Here is a 17,355-nt window from a genome sequence, read left to right as displayed (position 1 = left end):
CCGCGTGCAACAGGTTGGGCGACAATTAACTCCACGAGTCCATGAGAATTTTGTTGGAAATTAATCTTAACTGACTTTATTTAACGCTATTAAATGATGATTAGAGTGTAGTGAGGCTCTCGATAATGCTGACGATTTGATGGTGTTGATTAATCTTAATACTACGCCCGCCCCAGAGGCACCAGGAAGCTGATGTTATCCGCGAATTCTCCCCAATCCGTGCGTTTCATCTGGAACGTGACCACCCAGGAAATGATGGCCACGAGCCACACCAGCGTTCCCACCAACGAAAAGACTACATCTGAAAATGGGAAAAGCGGAACTGACGATGAATCATCCCACGAACGGGGTTCCGGAGTGTTCTTACATTTCTTGATCTCCTTCTGCTCGTCGTAAGCCGGTTTCCGGAATGCCTCGTTGAAGAACCAGATCGTGTTGATTGACCACAGGAAGGGCAGCAGCGCAAAACCAGCTGAAACAGTGAATCCGCGGGAATTTTGTACTGCGATCGCGACTCGAGATTCGTCTTTTATTCTTACCTTTGAAGTACCATTTACAAAGGTACAGCTTCCTTTCGTTCGGAACTCGAGTGATGTCCATCACGGGGAGTTTTGACCTGCTCTTATCGCCTTAATTTTTATCACCTAATTCACGAAATTCTTCAAAAAAGTCTAAAAAAGTTAAAAAATCTCCTTTTTTACAACAAACTCCAATCAAAACATTGGAACAGTGCCACGCATGCCATTTTTCGCTTAGAATTTTAATTTTTTTAGGAAAATTGTGCTTTATTATGGTATATTTTATCGACCATCACTGTTAAAAAAATTCGAGCAGAATTCGAGCACCTTTTCACCACAAAACTCACCAAAACCGTTTGAAATTTTTCAAAAAACAACGGCGGTTTTTTCCTTCTGTTGAATAAACTCACTCACCCACAATTTTTTCTACCTCAGTTGTTCCTATTTTTCCTTAGTAATGCCTGCAAGAGTGTGTGGACGAGTATTGTTTTGGAGAAGAACCACTTCCCCTATCAATAGGTCCATATTTAGCGGCGATATGCGAGTCGAATCTCACTTAAAACATTACAAGAATCGGTCGCATTAATTGCCCTGTATTGATACGATGCCAGTCATTTGCAATAAGTCGTCTAAAAAATTTAATGTTGTGTGCTCTTAGGCTGGTACGAGGTCTGCGGTAATGGCTCTCATTTTCAACACGATTACGACCCAAACAGATTTTTTAAGCTATGCAACCACTCTGCCTCGTGACAGTGTCTCTTCCCGGAAGTATGCAGTCGATTTCCTCAAGATTTCAGTCGGTTTACGGTGAGAAACTTGATTATAATATGTTGCGCAAATGACGAAGGTACCTCATGCAGCAAAATGATTACTGTGGACACTGAGAGTGTCAATGAGGCGATCCTGGGCGCTTTTCCTATTCCTGGCAAACCAACGCACCAACTAAAAACACGGGAACGTTCTATTTTCATTTTTGTAACCGTAGGACGAAAAGTCTCCTTTATTCGGTAAAATTTCAAAAGCTCTGGGGTTCTGCCGTTCTGGATAAACAACTTAACTAGAAGGTCGTCACCAAAAAGCCTAACGACGAGGTTGGTATTTATTAGTCTAGAACGTTGCTACAATGACCTCAATCTGCAGGCGGTTTTGGAACTGCTGCTTCGTTTATTCACGTTAGAAACACTACTATCTACATCTAATAACGTTAGGTATTGTGACTATTTCCCTTGCGGTATATAATGCGGTAATCATTAAAAAGCGATTACCATAGCAGGGATTAATACAGCATTACACTGGAAATGAGTAGAATATTCAGAACAGTATAGAGGTTGTTGTCATGGTGGTGCTTCCGATGACATCCTCATTCAACAGTGAACGAATGATCGTGGAAATGTGAGTTATGAACTAGAAACACATCGTGTCAATCATAATACGCCAATATAATTTACCGATGGAATAGAGAAGCATCAATTTGATTTCCCATCATACTTTCAGTAATGCAGTTAAAAATCTAATTAAATTTGTATTCCGGTTCTTAGGTTCTGTTTGATTATGCTGCTCTTCCCTATCAGCACTGCTTATAAATTTCAATGCGGTGTGATCTGTTATTTGACGAATTACAATCCTACACGAGATGGGACGTTCATGTTTAAATATTTTCCAGACAATAAGATTATTAGCATGGGTAATTTACAGTCTTCTGAAGTCGATCATGAGCTTTTCGATAGTTTTAATAGGACCGAGCTATGGATCGAACATTCGCCTGAAGTAAAACGATTGGCTATTTCTCGAAACAGTAAGATAACGGATCTTTCAATTTCCGTGACAGGAATAATCTCTATTGAGAGCGAGTTGAATGAAAACCTTAAGGAATTGCAAATTCAAAACAGTCGCTTACAAACGATATCACCTTCTGTGGGAAATCTGAAAAATCTTGAAATGTTAACGATCGCTGGATGTTTGCTTCGAGAGTTGGATTTGGGTGTGTTTTGCAATTTAAAGTCACTTTATATATTGAACCTGTTCAAAAATAAAATCCAAACCATCGTTAGTACGATAAAGAGTGCACCATGTTTGTTAGCTATGAATAGTATTAATTTGCACAATAACTTAATACAGGTTCTTAATCTAGAGCTATTTAATCGCTGCAATAATCTAGCTTGGTTGCACTTAAAAGGTAATGTAATTGAATTAGTTGTAGGTAGCTTTATGAACCAGGCCATTAAAAATATCGATTTGACATCGAATCGTATAGCTCAAATGAATTTGTGTCAATGGAAAACACCCTCTTTGATGCAATTGTCTCTGAATGCAAACATACTGTCAGCTATGCCAGCGTGTCTCGATAAAATCAAGAGTTTAAAAACAATCAACATGCCGTACAACAATCTCACTCATTTCAATAGCAGCTGGTTGGAGCCCCTGGATAATTTAAAATTCCTTGATTTAAGTAATAACAAGATAGCAAACGTAGTCCTCCACAGCTTTCCCAAACAACTTGACATCCTAGATTTAACTAAAAATGATCTGAAGTCCTTTGATTTTTCATATGGTCCAAATTTAAAAATATGTGTTCAGCTAAAATTGTATGCTTGCATGCCTTTAAACGAATTGAATCATTTGAAACTTACACTATGAAAACGATGATTTCATTATTTTGAGGGTCGTATCCTTGAACGATTGATGAAAGGAAATGTGAAAGGTATCTGAAAGGAATATGAGACAATTTATTCAATCGAAATAAATGATCTTTATGAAATTAAATCGAACCTTTTAATATATATTCGAGCAAATTTTTCGGGCTGCTTTTTTTTTTAAATAAATATGTGAACGTATTCAACGAGTAACTTAATAATAGGTAAGGAGTAAATAAAGAAGCTGATTTCTAGTATGTTTAGGATTGCACGATAGTTATTTCGTCCAGCATGTTGCCGGTTGTTTAAACACAAGCAATATGGCAGCAGCTATGAAGTTTTGAGGTAGTCTGATTTCGATGTGTTGGGAATGTATCGGAAATATCTTAAACGAGCAGTACGAATAGAATTATTTAAAGGATGACAAGCGGTGATCCTTGGTTTGCTCCCTTTTGTTTTCCTAACCATTTGGCATCTATTCACGGTTAGTATTTTGTATTTATGGTGGCAATTTTCTCAAATGATAAATTCAAATGATAAGTGGTCAAACATAATCAAAGTGCGATTATTGGTTCGCATATAAAATGTGCGAGATGGATAAAACTCCACGATATGAGGTAGTGACAAGTTGATATTTGTAGTAGACGGTCGAAATTACTTTCGATTGAATGTGAAGCGTGCTGCCAACCATTATATGGTCACACGAAAGTAATGTTAATGAAAATGTAAGTTGCAAACTAGAATTCGTACGTGAGAAATAAGTAAGAATAGAACATTCCTTCTGCATAGTCTAAATTTATAATTGTATACACTACTCGTGTAATATTATAGATTTATTTTATGTATCCATCGAGAGAATTGTTTTATAAGTGATATAGTACATGATCTGAAATTAAATATTATTTATTTCCTTCATGCCTTCGTTTCATTATGATGATTCTTAGCTAGGGCATCTAATGGAAAGTGTGTCTTTATTCCCAGGTACTACTTGATCGTGTTGCTTTTCCCGATCAGCATTGCTTTTCATTTTAATTGCACACCTTTTTGCGAGTTGACGAATTACAATCCTGCAAGAGACGGGACGTTCATGTTTAAATATGTTATTCATAGTGATCTCATCGTATACAATCTCCAGTTTCCAGAACTCGGTCCTGCGATATTGGATTACTATCCCTGGTCTCAGTTGACCATCATGGCATCACCTCTTGTTAAACGATTGTACATTTCTCGAAATAGTAAGTTAACAAAACTTTCATTTGTCACGTCGGGAGTGTCCTCAATTGAATGCGAGTTGAATGAAAACCTTCGAGATCTAAGTATTAGGTTCAGTCCAGTGAAAACGATCTCGCCTTCCATAAGTAATCTCACACACCTGGAAGAATTGAGTATATTGGAAGGATCACTGCTAGAGCTAGATTTAGGTATATTTTGCGGTTTAGAGAGTCTAACGGTTTTGAGCTTACGTAGGAGTAAAATCCAGTCCATCGTTAGTAGAGTAAAAAGTTCACCATGTAGGTTATCTTTATCACAAGTTATATTAGAAAATAATTTAATACGGCTTTTAAATCTAGAGTTGTTCAACCGTTGCAATAATCTTAGCAACCTTATGCTTCATACCAATGAAATTGAATTGGTGACTGGAAGATTTGTGAACAACGCCATTGAAGAAATCAATTTGGGCATGAATCGTATAAAACAAATAAATTTGTGTCAATGGCAAACACCATCTTTGGTGCAATTGTATCTGAACCACAACTTCATATCGGTTATGCCAGCATGTATCGACCAAATCAAGAGCTTGGAAGCTCTTAAAATGTCGAATAATACTTTCACTTACTTTAATAGTAGCTGGTTGGATCCTTTGAAAAATTTAAAAGTCTTTAAATTAAATGACAATAATTTAGCTAACGTAACTTTCCCCAGCATACCCAAGCAGCTCGAAAATTTGGAGTTAATTGGAAATAGATTGAAATCAGTTGATTTGTTCAATGTTGCGGATTCAAAAGTATGTGTTCAACTGAAATTCGGAGTTTGTAGTCCTTTGAATGTATCTTTGGGATCGTAAAAAAATAATGTATCATAAGTATATTTTTTTAATTAAGAGAATCTCATGGAGTCGCGAAATATCCACGTATAATAAATATAGATGTTATTTAAGCTAGCAAATGCTGTCAAAAGTATAGAAAATTTATCAATAAAGATGTTTATTTGTCGTGTATCGTTTCATATGTTGAATATCGAGTATTGAGGTTGTTTCTATTAGATGAAAGAAATGGCACCCTACTATTTGATATGATGCTTAAGGTGTTGATCACATGATTGTTTTATTCGTTTTGCTTGTCGGAGCAAATTCCATTTCAGTTGTAAGGTATGGTTTCATAAATCGAGAATAAATGGTAATTTTTGATAATCATTTTTTTTATCAATTACTTTCGCTCCTACATTATCCATCATGACTAAGATCATTTTGATCATTTTCCATGTCGTTGAAAAGAGAGCATTAAAAACGGATCACTGAAAAATTGTTCATAAACGGAGTATTGTGAAGTGTGGGAAGGACAGGGGGAGGAGGGCTGGCGAAGTATTCGAGTATGAAAATTAATTGTATTAAAAATAAATGAATAAATTTCCTAGATAAAGAATTTGCTTTACATGATAGGGATATCTATTATTGAGCGTTTTAGTGTCATACAATAAAGGAAATTACACTCTGATAGTTGATATGATGCTTGGAATATTGATCATCGTTTGTTCTATTTATGTTTGGTTGCCGAAACAATGTGTTATTATGGTACAGAATATGTTAACATTAACTGAGAATCCTTTTATCTTTCGACCGTCCATCGAGCAAACTGTCCAAACCTAGCATGGTCTTATTTGTCAGCATGGTATACAGCGCTAACGTCTCTTGTACCTATTACTTTCGATTTAGCATCAACCACCATGATCTAGCGACATAGGTCATTTGGGTTATTTTCCTTCGCATACAAAAGAGAGCATTAAAAATCGATCACTGGAAGAATGTTCTCATGTTAGTGAAGTGGGAGCAAAGTATTCGAGAATACACATTTGTTTAGTGAATGTTTGATTCTTGTATCGGGCAGTTTCGTTTGACTTATTTGGAGGACATTATTCTTAGTTATTCATTTAAAAAAAACGACAACCATTAAAGGAAATGTAAGTATTACTAATATGTGAATTACCATCTAGTAAAGAAGAGAAAATGAATGAAGAACCTACATAGGACATTTCAAAAATAGAAAAAATCTTTATGCATAATTTTTCTTATGATCATGGTGAAACCCGTATCAATAAGAAACAAAAAGTCTCTATTGTTCAAATGTGCTGTAAAGGAAATCAATTTTATTTCTTCATAGCGCTTTGCGTTTTCAATGAAGGAGGTTAAGGTTTTCATTATTTACTTGTTTCATTCGTAGGTACAGTGTGTTTGTCCTGCTATTGCCGGTCAGTTTAGCGTTTCGATTTTATTGCAAGGAAAATTCATGTTGGCTAAACTACTACAACCCAAACACGGACGGGACTTTCATGTTTAAATATGTTCCAGAGAATATGTCTCTTACTATTTCTTATCTTGACTCTTCCGAAATCACTCATGAGCTGTTGGATAGAATTCCTGCGACGGACTTAACGATCGCAGAGTCATCTGATGTCAAAAGACTGCACATTTCTCGGAATAGCAAATTGATGGAACTTGAGATAATTGAGACAGGCATTATCTCAATTGAATGTGAAGTGAATGAAATCCTTCGAAAGCTTATTATTTCGTCCAGTTCTCTTGCAACGATCTCGCCTTCCATAAGCAATTTGAAAAACCTAGAAAATCTGGGTATACAATCGTGTCGGCTTCGTGAGCTAGATTTGGGTGTATTTTGTGGATTGAATTCTTTGAAGTCTTTGTACTGTCAAAGGAATAAAATACAGTCCATTGTTAGTAGAGTGAAGAGTTCCCCATGTAGGTTATCTATGCCGATTATTAACTTGGCAAATAATTTAATACGTGTTGTTAATTTAGAGCTATTCAATCGATGCGATAAACTAAAAGAGTTGGCATTGCTTAAGAACAGAGTTGAATTGGTTACTGGAAGATTTGCGAACAAGGCCATTGAGTATATCGATTTGAGGTCGAATCGGATAAAACAATTGAATTTGTGTCAATGGGACACACCATCTTTGGTAAAGTTGGAGCTTAATGGAAACCTCTTATCAGCTATGCCGGCATGTATCGACAAAATCAAGAGCTTAGAAGTGATCAACGTGTCGTACAATAATTTTACTCAATTAATTTTGAACAGCGTTCCCCAGAATCTCGGCAACACAGATTTGACTAGAAATGGATCAAAATCCGAGGATTTGTCAAATGTCACAGTACACTAACTATATGTTAAACTTGGATTGAATGTATGTAGTCCTTTGAATGTATCTGGATTAGCTTAAACTGAGATTGCGAGGATTATTTCAGGTTTTGTAGGATTGCATGTGGTGTTTACATCATTCTCTTCAATTGAGCGCTTCAAAATTCTTTATAACTATAATGATGAACGACCAACAAATGTCAGAATTCTGATGTAGAAAAAATAAAGCTTACTATTGGCATCAGGGGCAGTTTACACCCGCAGGTGCCTCTAACTATCATTTTGTATCTATCGGCGATAAATAACCTGATGCATTTCCTCAAATGATAAATTGAAATGATAAGTGGTCAAGCCTAATCAAAGTGCGATTATTGTTTCGAATATAAAATGTACGAGATGGTTAAAACTCCACGATATGAGGTAGTGACAAGTTGATATTGGCAGCTGACGGTCGAAATTTTCGACTGAATGTGAAGCGTGTTGCCAACGGTTATATTGTCTCGCGAAAGCAATGTTAATGAAAATGTAAGTTACGAACTACAATTCGCACGCTAGAAATAGGTAGGAACTGGACATTTATAGATGTTACAGTTTAAATTTATAATTTTGTATACTTCCGGTGCGATTGATTTTATGGATCCAACAACTGAATTGCTTAATAAGGGATATGCAACTAGATCTAATATTAAATGTTTTTAATTTTCGTGATGCCTTCGTTTGATTACGATGATTCTTAGATACGGCATGTAATGGAAAGTGTGTCTTTCTTCCCAGGTACTACTTGATCGTGTTGCTTGTCCCGATCAGCATTGCTTTTCATTTTAATTGCACACCTACCTGCGAGTTGACGAATTACAACCCTGCGAGAGACGGATCGTTCATGTTTAAATATGTTACATATAGTAATCTTATTGTGGTTAATCTTCAGTTTCCAGAAGTCGGTCCTGCGATATTGAATTACTATCCCTGGACTCAGTTGACCATCATGGTATCACCTCTTGTTAACCGATTGTACATTTCCCGGAATTGTAATTTAACTAAACTTTTATTTATCACGACGGGGGTGTCCTCAATTGATTGCGAGTTGAATGAAAGCCTTCGACATCTGAGTATTATGTACAGTCCAGTGAAAACGATCTCGCCTTCCATACGCAATCTCACACACCTTGAAATATTGAGTATATTGGAAGGATCACTGCTAGAGCTAGATTTAGGTATATTTTGCGATTTACAGAGTCTGACGTTTTTGAGCTTACGTAAGAGTAAAATCCAGTCCATCGTTAGTAGAGTAAAAAGATCCCCATGTAGGCTATCTTTATCACAAGTAATATTAGAAAATAATTTAATACGGGTTTTGAATTTAGAGTTGTTCAATCGTTGCAATAATCTTACCAACCTTATGCTTCATACCAATGAAATTGAATTGGTTACTGGCAGATTTGTGAGCATGGTCGTTCAAAGAATCGACTTGGGCGAGAATCGTATAAAACAAATGAATTTGTGTCAATGGGAAACACCATCTTTGGTGCAATTGTATCTGAACCATAACTTCATATCAGTTATGCCGACATGTATTGGCCAAATCAAGAGTTTAGCAAGAATCGTGATGACGCATAACAATTTTACTTACTTTAATAGTAGTTGGTTGAATTCTTTGGAAAATTTAAAAGTCTTTAAATTAAATGACAATAATTTAGCTAGCGTAACTTTCCCCAGCATACCGAAGCAGCTAGAGTATTTGGAGTTAATTGGAAGTGGATTGAAATCCGTTGATTTGTTCAATGTTGCTGATTCAAAAGTATGTGTTCGACTGGAATTTAGGGTATGTAGTCCTTTCAATGTATCTTTGGCATCGTAAAAAAAGCATGGATCATTGCTATATTTGTTTTAATTTTGAGAACGTCATGGAGCGCACGTAACATCCATGTATAGTTAATATATTTGTTATCAAAGCGTTATTGTTATAGCGTTATAGCGCAAATAGCGTTGAATATCGAGCATTGAGGATGTTACTATTAGATGGGGGATCTGGCACCCTGCCATTTGATATGTTGCGTGAGATGTTGATCGAAGCAAATTCCATTTTATTCGGAGGGTATGGTTTCATTGAGTATCTCTTTGTCGACAACCTTAATATGGTATTCAATTTTTGTACCAATTACTTTCGCTTTATTATCATCTATCATGATCTAGCGACGAAGATTATTTGAATAATTTACCGTGCCATTCAAAAGAGAGCATTAAAAACCGATCACTGAAAAATTATTCACAAACGGAGTTTTGCTAGGGTTGGTGGAAGCGGATATATGCAAGCATGCAAATTTGTTTAGTGCTTGGTTGATACTTGAATCGGACAATGCCTTTAGATTTTTTGGAAGACATTCATCTTGGCCTATGTTTCTAAAAAAACTAATATTAATGGAAATATAAGGAGTAGTGGTATTAGAAATAAAGTTGAAGAAAAAATATTACTGACTACTACCGAACTACTGAACTGACCGATGAAAAACTTTTATCATGTAGAGTAAGGTGGGGTAAGAGTGTGCATTTAACTTTTACTTCGCTGTATTTCTCTAAGGAAAGAAGTGTTCGTCCTGTTAGCTACACCAAATGAAAGTATGAGTTTGTAGGTTTAAAATGCAAGTTGTTTAGAATGTTCATACATTTTGATAAAAGTGCATATTAAACAAAAGTAAAAAATGCGCTCTTTTCCCCTACCACTGGGGAAAGAGTGAGCATTGCTGGTTTCTGCGGATTTTTTATTACATAGGCATATTTGTGGTATAAAAACTAGTTTGTCTTTGAAGTGAGTTTTGTGAGTTTTGAAGTTTTGAATACTCTTTTTTTTTCTTATTTTACCGTAATCAAAATGACCAATTTTACAATTTCAGATCTTTTGATAGGCGTTGGAGCTGCATTTTCAGTAGCAGGTTTGCATTTTGTGGGTACCATAACCACCGGTTCCCGGTTGTCATTCAGAATGAGGGCTACACCAATTGAATCTACATATTTTAATTATGTGTCCTTTGTCGCTTAAGGGGGGGCTTCGGTATTTTATTTTAATTCTTCGCATTTACATTGTACAATTTTTTATGATTGCTTATTAGTTCAAGATTATTGTGTAAAATTTTGGGATCAATCGAAGCAAAACTGACAAATATATTGATTTTTGAAAAACAGCCTTTCATACAAGGCTCAACGCATCTCGCGACTTTGAATCGCGATTCCCAAAACCTACGTTTTCAAAGTCGGTGCCCATCGTAGCATGAAAACTTCTGGACCGATCGATTTGAAATTTTGAACATATAATCCCTACACTATTTGCCAGGTAGACCCGTCGAGATTTTATAAAAATTGTTGATACTTTTTTTAAAATAATTATTTTGATTATGTAAAGTGGTAAAGTGTAAATTATGTAAAGTTTTTGAGGCAACATCGAAAAAAGCATCACTTTTCCAACTTCAAAAATCTGCCAAAAATTGAAAAATGGGAAATTTTATAAAAACTCGACGGGGCTACCTGGATAAACTTATAATCTAACAAACGAATATTCGTTTGAATATTTCTGATGACCCAGCACGTGGCTACGATGGGCACCGCAAAAAGTACATTTTTGCAAACTTGCCTTTCTGGATAGAATGCCATGAACGTAGTTTTGAATAAATCTTCCCCAAAATAGAACCAAATATTCTTGGAAAGTAGTAGTTTAATATGACATTTTTTTGAAAAATTAAAGTGAACTGGTTTCTTCACTAAAAATCGTGAAAAATAAGCCTTTTTATGACCCGAAATAACCAAAGCCCCCTTAAGGGGGGGCTTTGGTTATTTCGGGTTAAAACAAGGCTCATTTTTGACGATTTTTAGTGAAGAAACTATCCAACTTTATGTTTTCAAAATAATGTCATATCAAACTACAACTATTCAAGAATATTTGGTTCCATTTTGAGGAAGATTTGATCTAAACTACGTCCATCGCAACCAATCTAGAAAGGCCAGTCTGCCAAAATGTACTTTTTGCGGTGCCCATCGTAGCCACGTGACGGGTCATCATAAATATACAAATCAATGTTCTTTTGATAGATTATAAGTTTATCCAGGTAGCCCCGTCGAGTTTTTACAGAATTTCCCATTTTTCGATTTTTGGCAGATTTTTGAAGTTGAAAATGTGAAGCATTTTTTCGATGTTGCCTCAAACAATGAGCTTTACATAATTAAAAAAAATATTTTAAAAAAAGTATCATCCATTTTTATAAAATCTCGACGGGGCTACCTGGCAAATAGTGTAGAGATTATATGTTCAAAATTTCAAATCGATCGGTCCAGAAGTTTTCATGCTACGATGGGCACCGACTTTGAAATCGTAGGTTTTGGGAAACGCGATTCAAAATTGCGAGATGCTTTGAACAATGTATGAAGCTCTGTTTTTCAAAAATCAATATCTTTGTCAGTTTTGCTTCGATTGATCCCAAAATTTTACACAATATTCTTGAAAGGATAAGAAAAATATAAAAAATAAATGCGAATAAATAAAATAAAATACCGAAGCCCCCCCTTAACTCATAAAACTCATAAAATAATATAGACATTGCAAAAACTAAATGAACGCATTTCTCTAACATGTGTAATCCAAACCACAAACAAAATCACGTATAATGTGGTGATTTCAGGCGCTTTCAAACCATTATAGTGTTGCTAGAGTTGGTGAAGCCGTTTTCTGGAAGAGCTTAGTGCGCACTTTTACCACATTGTCATTTTTATCCCACTTTACTCTATAGCTGCCCATCTTCGTGAGCTAGAACCTTTAAAACAAACCCCGTCACTATCGGCCAAAGCCAGGTACGATTAGGTCACCCTGTCATCAAATGAAACATTTTTACGTTTATTAGTATTTATTAGGTTAATTCAGTGGCATTTATTAGGGCGAAGACCAACTGCTTCCGTGAAGGTCTGTTGATTATTACCGGGACGACATGTGGATGCCGTGCGCCGTCTGCAGGGTTCGGGCTCGCTGTCGACCATTCTGCGCATCAAGAAGTTGGGCGGCTGTATGGAGGAATCTTTCCCCGAGGAGGGTTTTCTGCCAGCAAAGAAGCCGAATGTCCTTAAGCCAAAGACGGTCAAGAAGGAGATCAAGTCGGAATCGATGAGCACGATCGCTAATCTGGCAGTGGCTGAGATGGAAAAGATGGCGGAGAAGGCGGACAAAATTCTGGGGCACATCGTCAACGTGTTCATCAATCGGCAGCTGATTTACAACTATCTGGAACAGAAAAGATTCGTGATGACGCATTACTGGGTAGTATTCCGGGGTCTGTTGCAGCATCTACCCAACAAACTGTTGAGTGACAGTTGTTAATACCGAGATCGAGAAAGCCACATGGAATACTTTCCTCATATGTATACGCTCATGAAGTAATCGCGTAATGTGAGTTCATTGAGTTCTTTCAGCATTTCTTTCTTCATTTTTCACGTCTGGATTTTTGTTTCGGATGCATGTTAGGCTGGAGATAAGTATGTTAGTAATATCTTCCTTATTTAAAAGACTTTTCTGGAATGTATTTTGAAAACTGCATTTTTTCGGCTTTGTTTCGAAGCATTCTTGCTTGTTCATTCATTGTACTCTACTATTGATCCAACCAGAAACGCTATTCCAACTCTCTGATCATCATCCGTGAATAACTCAATCCTTGAACGTTTTTGTTGAAATCATACCAAAAAATTGTGTTGTAATCGATTGCATTGATGTATCGCCCGTTCAAATTTACCCAAGAACAATCCCAGTACCACCATGCACCTTCGTGGAGCCGCGCACAATTTTGGCTGGTCTCATCATTATCTCGATCTTTGGTCGAGAACTTCCTACCGTTATAATAGGACATTCGATCACCTACAGTTCCACTATACTTTCCGATATTCTTCACGACGTATTGCTCACTCTCACCACCTATTTTGAATGCATCAAACCTCGCGTACTTGTAGGTTCCATTAAAGTCTTTTAACTCAACAATCAGTTCGTGCTTACGGCCACTTGTTATCTGGTGGACCTTTTCAAGACCCAACCAGAACTCTTTGCGCAAATCACCAAATCCATCGCGGAACTCATTCCACCCTCGGTAAAAGTCCAGTGATCCGTCGAAACGGTACTGCATCACGATCCGTCCGCCATCGAACGCTTCCTGTTCGCAATACACTTGAAACGGTTCAAAATCATAGCTCAGACGGATCGGATATGTTTCAGAGACGTTCGATGAAACATCTTTGCAAGAGGACGGCATGGTACTATATTGAATTTCTAGCACACTTTCGAGGTCTCTATCGAGTTTATGCAACGTTGCGTGCACTTTATCCAGATTTTGATTGTAATCCTCGCCTAAATTAGGCGTGAGTTGATTTTCCAATTTTTGAAGCACGGTGAACATTTCTTCTTTGCTCTTCTTTTGGCTGGATGTATGTTGCTGGATGATGTCGTGTACCTTGCTTAAACTAAGCGCGACTTGATGTTCAAATTTATGAATCGCGGAAAACATTTCTTCTTGCTTGGATCGAAATTCTTGAAACTGCACCTGCATGCTCTCCATCTTTTGTAATCTATTTTCCATTGCATCCAACTTGATGAGCAGTAAGTCCAATCCATATCCCAGCATCCCATCCGCGGAACTATTGGTATTATCGTTCTTTTTCAGCTCATGTTCACTTGCAGCAATGTGTAAAACTGCATACAACACAATGAAACGAAAAATTAACTTCATTTTTGGATCAGAAGGAAACCTCTAAACTGTTCGGAACGACGATATGTACTGATTCAATGTTTAAACCAGTTCGATTCGCGTAGGAACGAAGCCATCGAGAGCATACGTGGTTTTAGCAAAAATCATTACCTGCGCGTACTTTCCGTTTGATAAGCCATGCGGGATCATATGAGTCATGCAGGAAAGTACTGTAATGATGAGTCACCGTACACCACATGAAACATTGACTTGAGAACGGTTCTTTTGGCAAATCCGCCAACCAACCGAAAACACGCGCAATGATAACCTCCGTGCTAAGGGATTTTTTTTCGTTTGATAAGGGACTCAGCAATCCAATGCTCGAACGTACTGGATGCTGCAAACGCCTTTCGCAAATTTCCCTTATTATGTTCGATTGTGCTCGTTGCTGGCGATTTGAACGCTCACGCTCTGGATTGGGGCTATCTGCTAAGGCAGCTGTGGACATTACCGGAAACTGTGCACATTGTTGGCTTAAAATGACCTATAAATGGTTAAAATAAGCCACTCCAAATTCATTGAACATCTAAGTAAATCGTGGAATAAAATAAATAAATAAAATCTGACGAACCTACAAAGCGCAATCGTTACCCTTCCAACAACTGTTTACTGATATTTTGTATATTTTTTGTATTCTGTATTTTATTTTAATTCTTCGCATTTACTTTTTTTCTGAGTGCTTATCCTTTCAAGAGTATTGTGTGAAATTTTGGGATCAATCGAAGCAAAACTGGCAAAGATATTGATTTTTGAAAATTCGCCTTTCATACAAAGCTCAAAGCATTTCGCAACTTTGAATCGCGTTTCCCGAAACCAACGTTTTCAAAGTCGGTGCCCACCGTAGCATAAACACTTGAATATAAATATAAATTTTTTAAATATTTTTTTAAATATGTAAAATGTCGTCTTTTTGAGGCAATATCGAAAAAAGCGACACTTTTGTAACTTGAAAAATCTGCTAAAAATCGAAAAATTGGTAATTTAACAAAAACTCGACGGGGCTATCTGGATAAACTCATAATCTACCAACCACCCTACAGAAGAATATTCATTTTAATATTTCTGAAGCCCTACAGAAGAATATTCATTTTAATATTTCTAATACTAGTCTTTCTAGATTGGATGCCATGAACGTAGTTTTGAACAAATCTTCCCCAAAATAGATTCAAATATTCTTGGAAAGTTGTAGTTTAAAATGTCTTTCTCTTGAAAAACCTAAGTTGAATGGTGTCTGCACAATCAATTGTCATGAATAAGCCTTTTTTTTCGATAGGAAATAACCAAAGCCCCCCCTTTAGGAGGGATCTAGATGTTTCATAGCTTTGTGCTTGAACCTGCATCTTTGGGAATAGTTTTGAATCTTTGGGAATAGTTTTGAAAACAGTTCGCAAATAGCGATTCAAAAATTATTGTTGCATTAATAACCTTCGCCAATGGACCGAGTGGATCTGGAAGCGTGCAATCTGGAAGACCTATCCTAAACCTCAACACAGCTATTGCTTATCGCTCTCGATCCCACACGGCCAAAGATCGACGCTCTCGCGGCTCGCAGACCTGCGAAGAACGCCACCGCGATAACCCGCGGACGATCGTGCGACGATGACTAAATGTCCTCTAAAATCACACCCCGTTCGTTCGGGTGCGGGTTCAATGACCACGACATGTCGGTCCACGGGACATCCGGCGGCGTCACCATCAGCACGGTTTGCCGCCATCCGAAACCCGCCTGGTAAGCGGCACCGTTTGAACTGAACACCGCCCGTCGTCCACCATTTGGGTCAATACGAAAGCGCACTCCTCGCTAACGGACGTCGTCATCTTTCGGGGATTGCAATAACAATAACCATTACAATATATCTCTCCTCCACCACCCACCACCGCTCGCTGGGCCACCATTCTACTTGGGCGCCCGCGCGCCTAGCTTCTAGCTCGAAGGAGGATCGAAGTCGAATCGAGTCGCTGGTTGAAGGTCCGGGCCTCGGGGTTTGGTTTCTGCTGAAGAAGCCGGTGCACCGGTCGTTAGAATGAGTGATGCGCCGGAATACCGCGTTTTGCTAGCCACCACTCCACACCCCTGGAACGTCATGCCAGCGTTGACAACAACTCCGGTTATCCGGTTCTACGGAGAGGACCTCGGAGAGGGACTTGATGGTGGTGAATGAGGCGAAGAAGAAGATGTTACCTAAATTATAGATTTCCCATATTTCGTCGTTAGCGCGCTGGGTGGGTGCGGTACTCCCCTTCCCCATTCCTCTTCCCCTTCCCCTTCCCGGCCACCCCCCGAAACCCCTTCTAATGGAACGTCGGGAATGGGAAAACAAATAGTAATTCGAAAACCATGCTGCTGCTGTTGGTCTGGAGTCCGGATCGGGATCGGGATCGGGATTGCCATAGTAGCACAGGATTAGGCAGAGAAGTGAAAATGCTGCTGCTGCCACCCTCTCCGCGTCCTCGCGTTTCTTCTGGCCTAGTCCCAAGGGGAGCGGTCCGGTGAAGCTCGTTACGTGAGCTTCCAAATTACCTTCGCTTCTCTCTCTCTCTCACACACACAGTGAATGCTGGAACCCCGGTGATGGTGGCGGGGGGTAGTCACCTCTTCCCTCCCCCCCATCCACTGCGGTGACGATGTAAAGCTGGAAAATTATTGGCACCATAAATGGATTAGCGTCGTGATTTTGGGCAGTTTGTTAGAAGCATAAAGTGAAGTGGAATCGATGATCCCTCTCTCTCTCTTCCCTTCTTCCCTTCGCCACCTTCCGTTACAGATGGGGTGGAAGGAGGGGTGAGGGATCGCGCGAGAGTGTCATAAAATGTAATGATCTGTGCTCGATCAGGGCAGGAACAGCACCGCCTGCTGCTGCTGCTGCTGCTGGTGCCAAGGTTGCTGGTGTGACGCTCGATTTGTGCGCGATCTGTAGGGTGGGTTGCTCATTGTTGGTTTGATCCCGCGGGGCGGAGGGTTGAAGGGTGTTGGAGAAGGTGCATAATGCATTTACGTTCGCGGCGCAGTGACCGAAACACAGTCCACACAGCAGAGGGGTTTTGTGTGGAATGTTAAGCAGTA

At 38.4% G+C, this 17,355-nt stretch overlaps 2 protein-coding genes across 2 annotated transcripts in view; both read right to left on the bottom strand.

Moving 5' to 3' along the window:
* Window positions 1-56: 56 nt before the first annotated feature.
* LOC125949953 (gamma-secretase subunit pen-2) lies at window positions 57-720 on the bottom strand. Its single transcript, XM_049677464.1, has 3 exons — window positions 540-720; window positions 368-472; window positions 57-301 (listed from the first exon to the last, which is right to left on the bottom strand). The coding sequence occupies exons 1-3, from the start codon at window positions 598-600 to the stop codon at window positions 162-164; spliced, it is 306 nt and encodes a 101-aa protein (XP_049533421.1). The 5' UTR covers window positions 601-720; the 3' UTR covers window positions 57-161.
* Window positions 721-13,204: 12,484 nt separating this feature from the next.
* Window positions 13,205-17,355, bottom strand: part of LOC125959394 (angiopoietin-related protein 2-like) — a 5,652-nt gene continuing 1,501 nt past the window's right edge. The window contains exons 2-3 of the mRNA XM_049692218.1: window positions 13,290-14,236; window positions 13,205-13,210 (exon numbers count right to left, since the gene is read on the bottom strand). Of these exons, the coding sequence (XP_049548175.1) occupies window positions 13,205-13,210; window positions 13,290-14,236 (953 nt within the window). The remainder of the gene's footprint in view (window positions 13,211-13,289; window positions 14,237-17,355) is intronic.

This window comes from Anopheles darlingi, chromosome 2 (assembly GCF_943734745.1).
Source record: "Anopheles darlingi chromosome 2, idAnoDarlMG_H_01, whole genome shotgun sequence".
NCBI lineage: Eukaryota > Metazoa > Arthropoda > Insecta > Diptera > Culicidae > Anopheles > Anopheles darlingi.
Note: the sequence above shows the minus strand (reverse complement) of the source record. Positions and strands in the feature narration are given on the sequence as shown.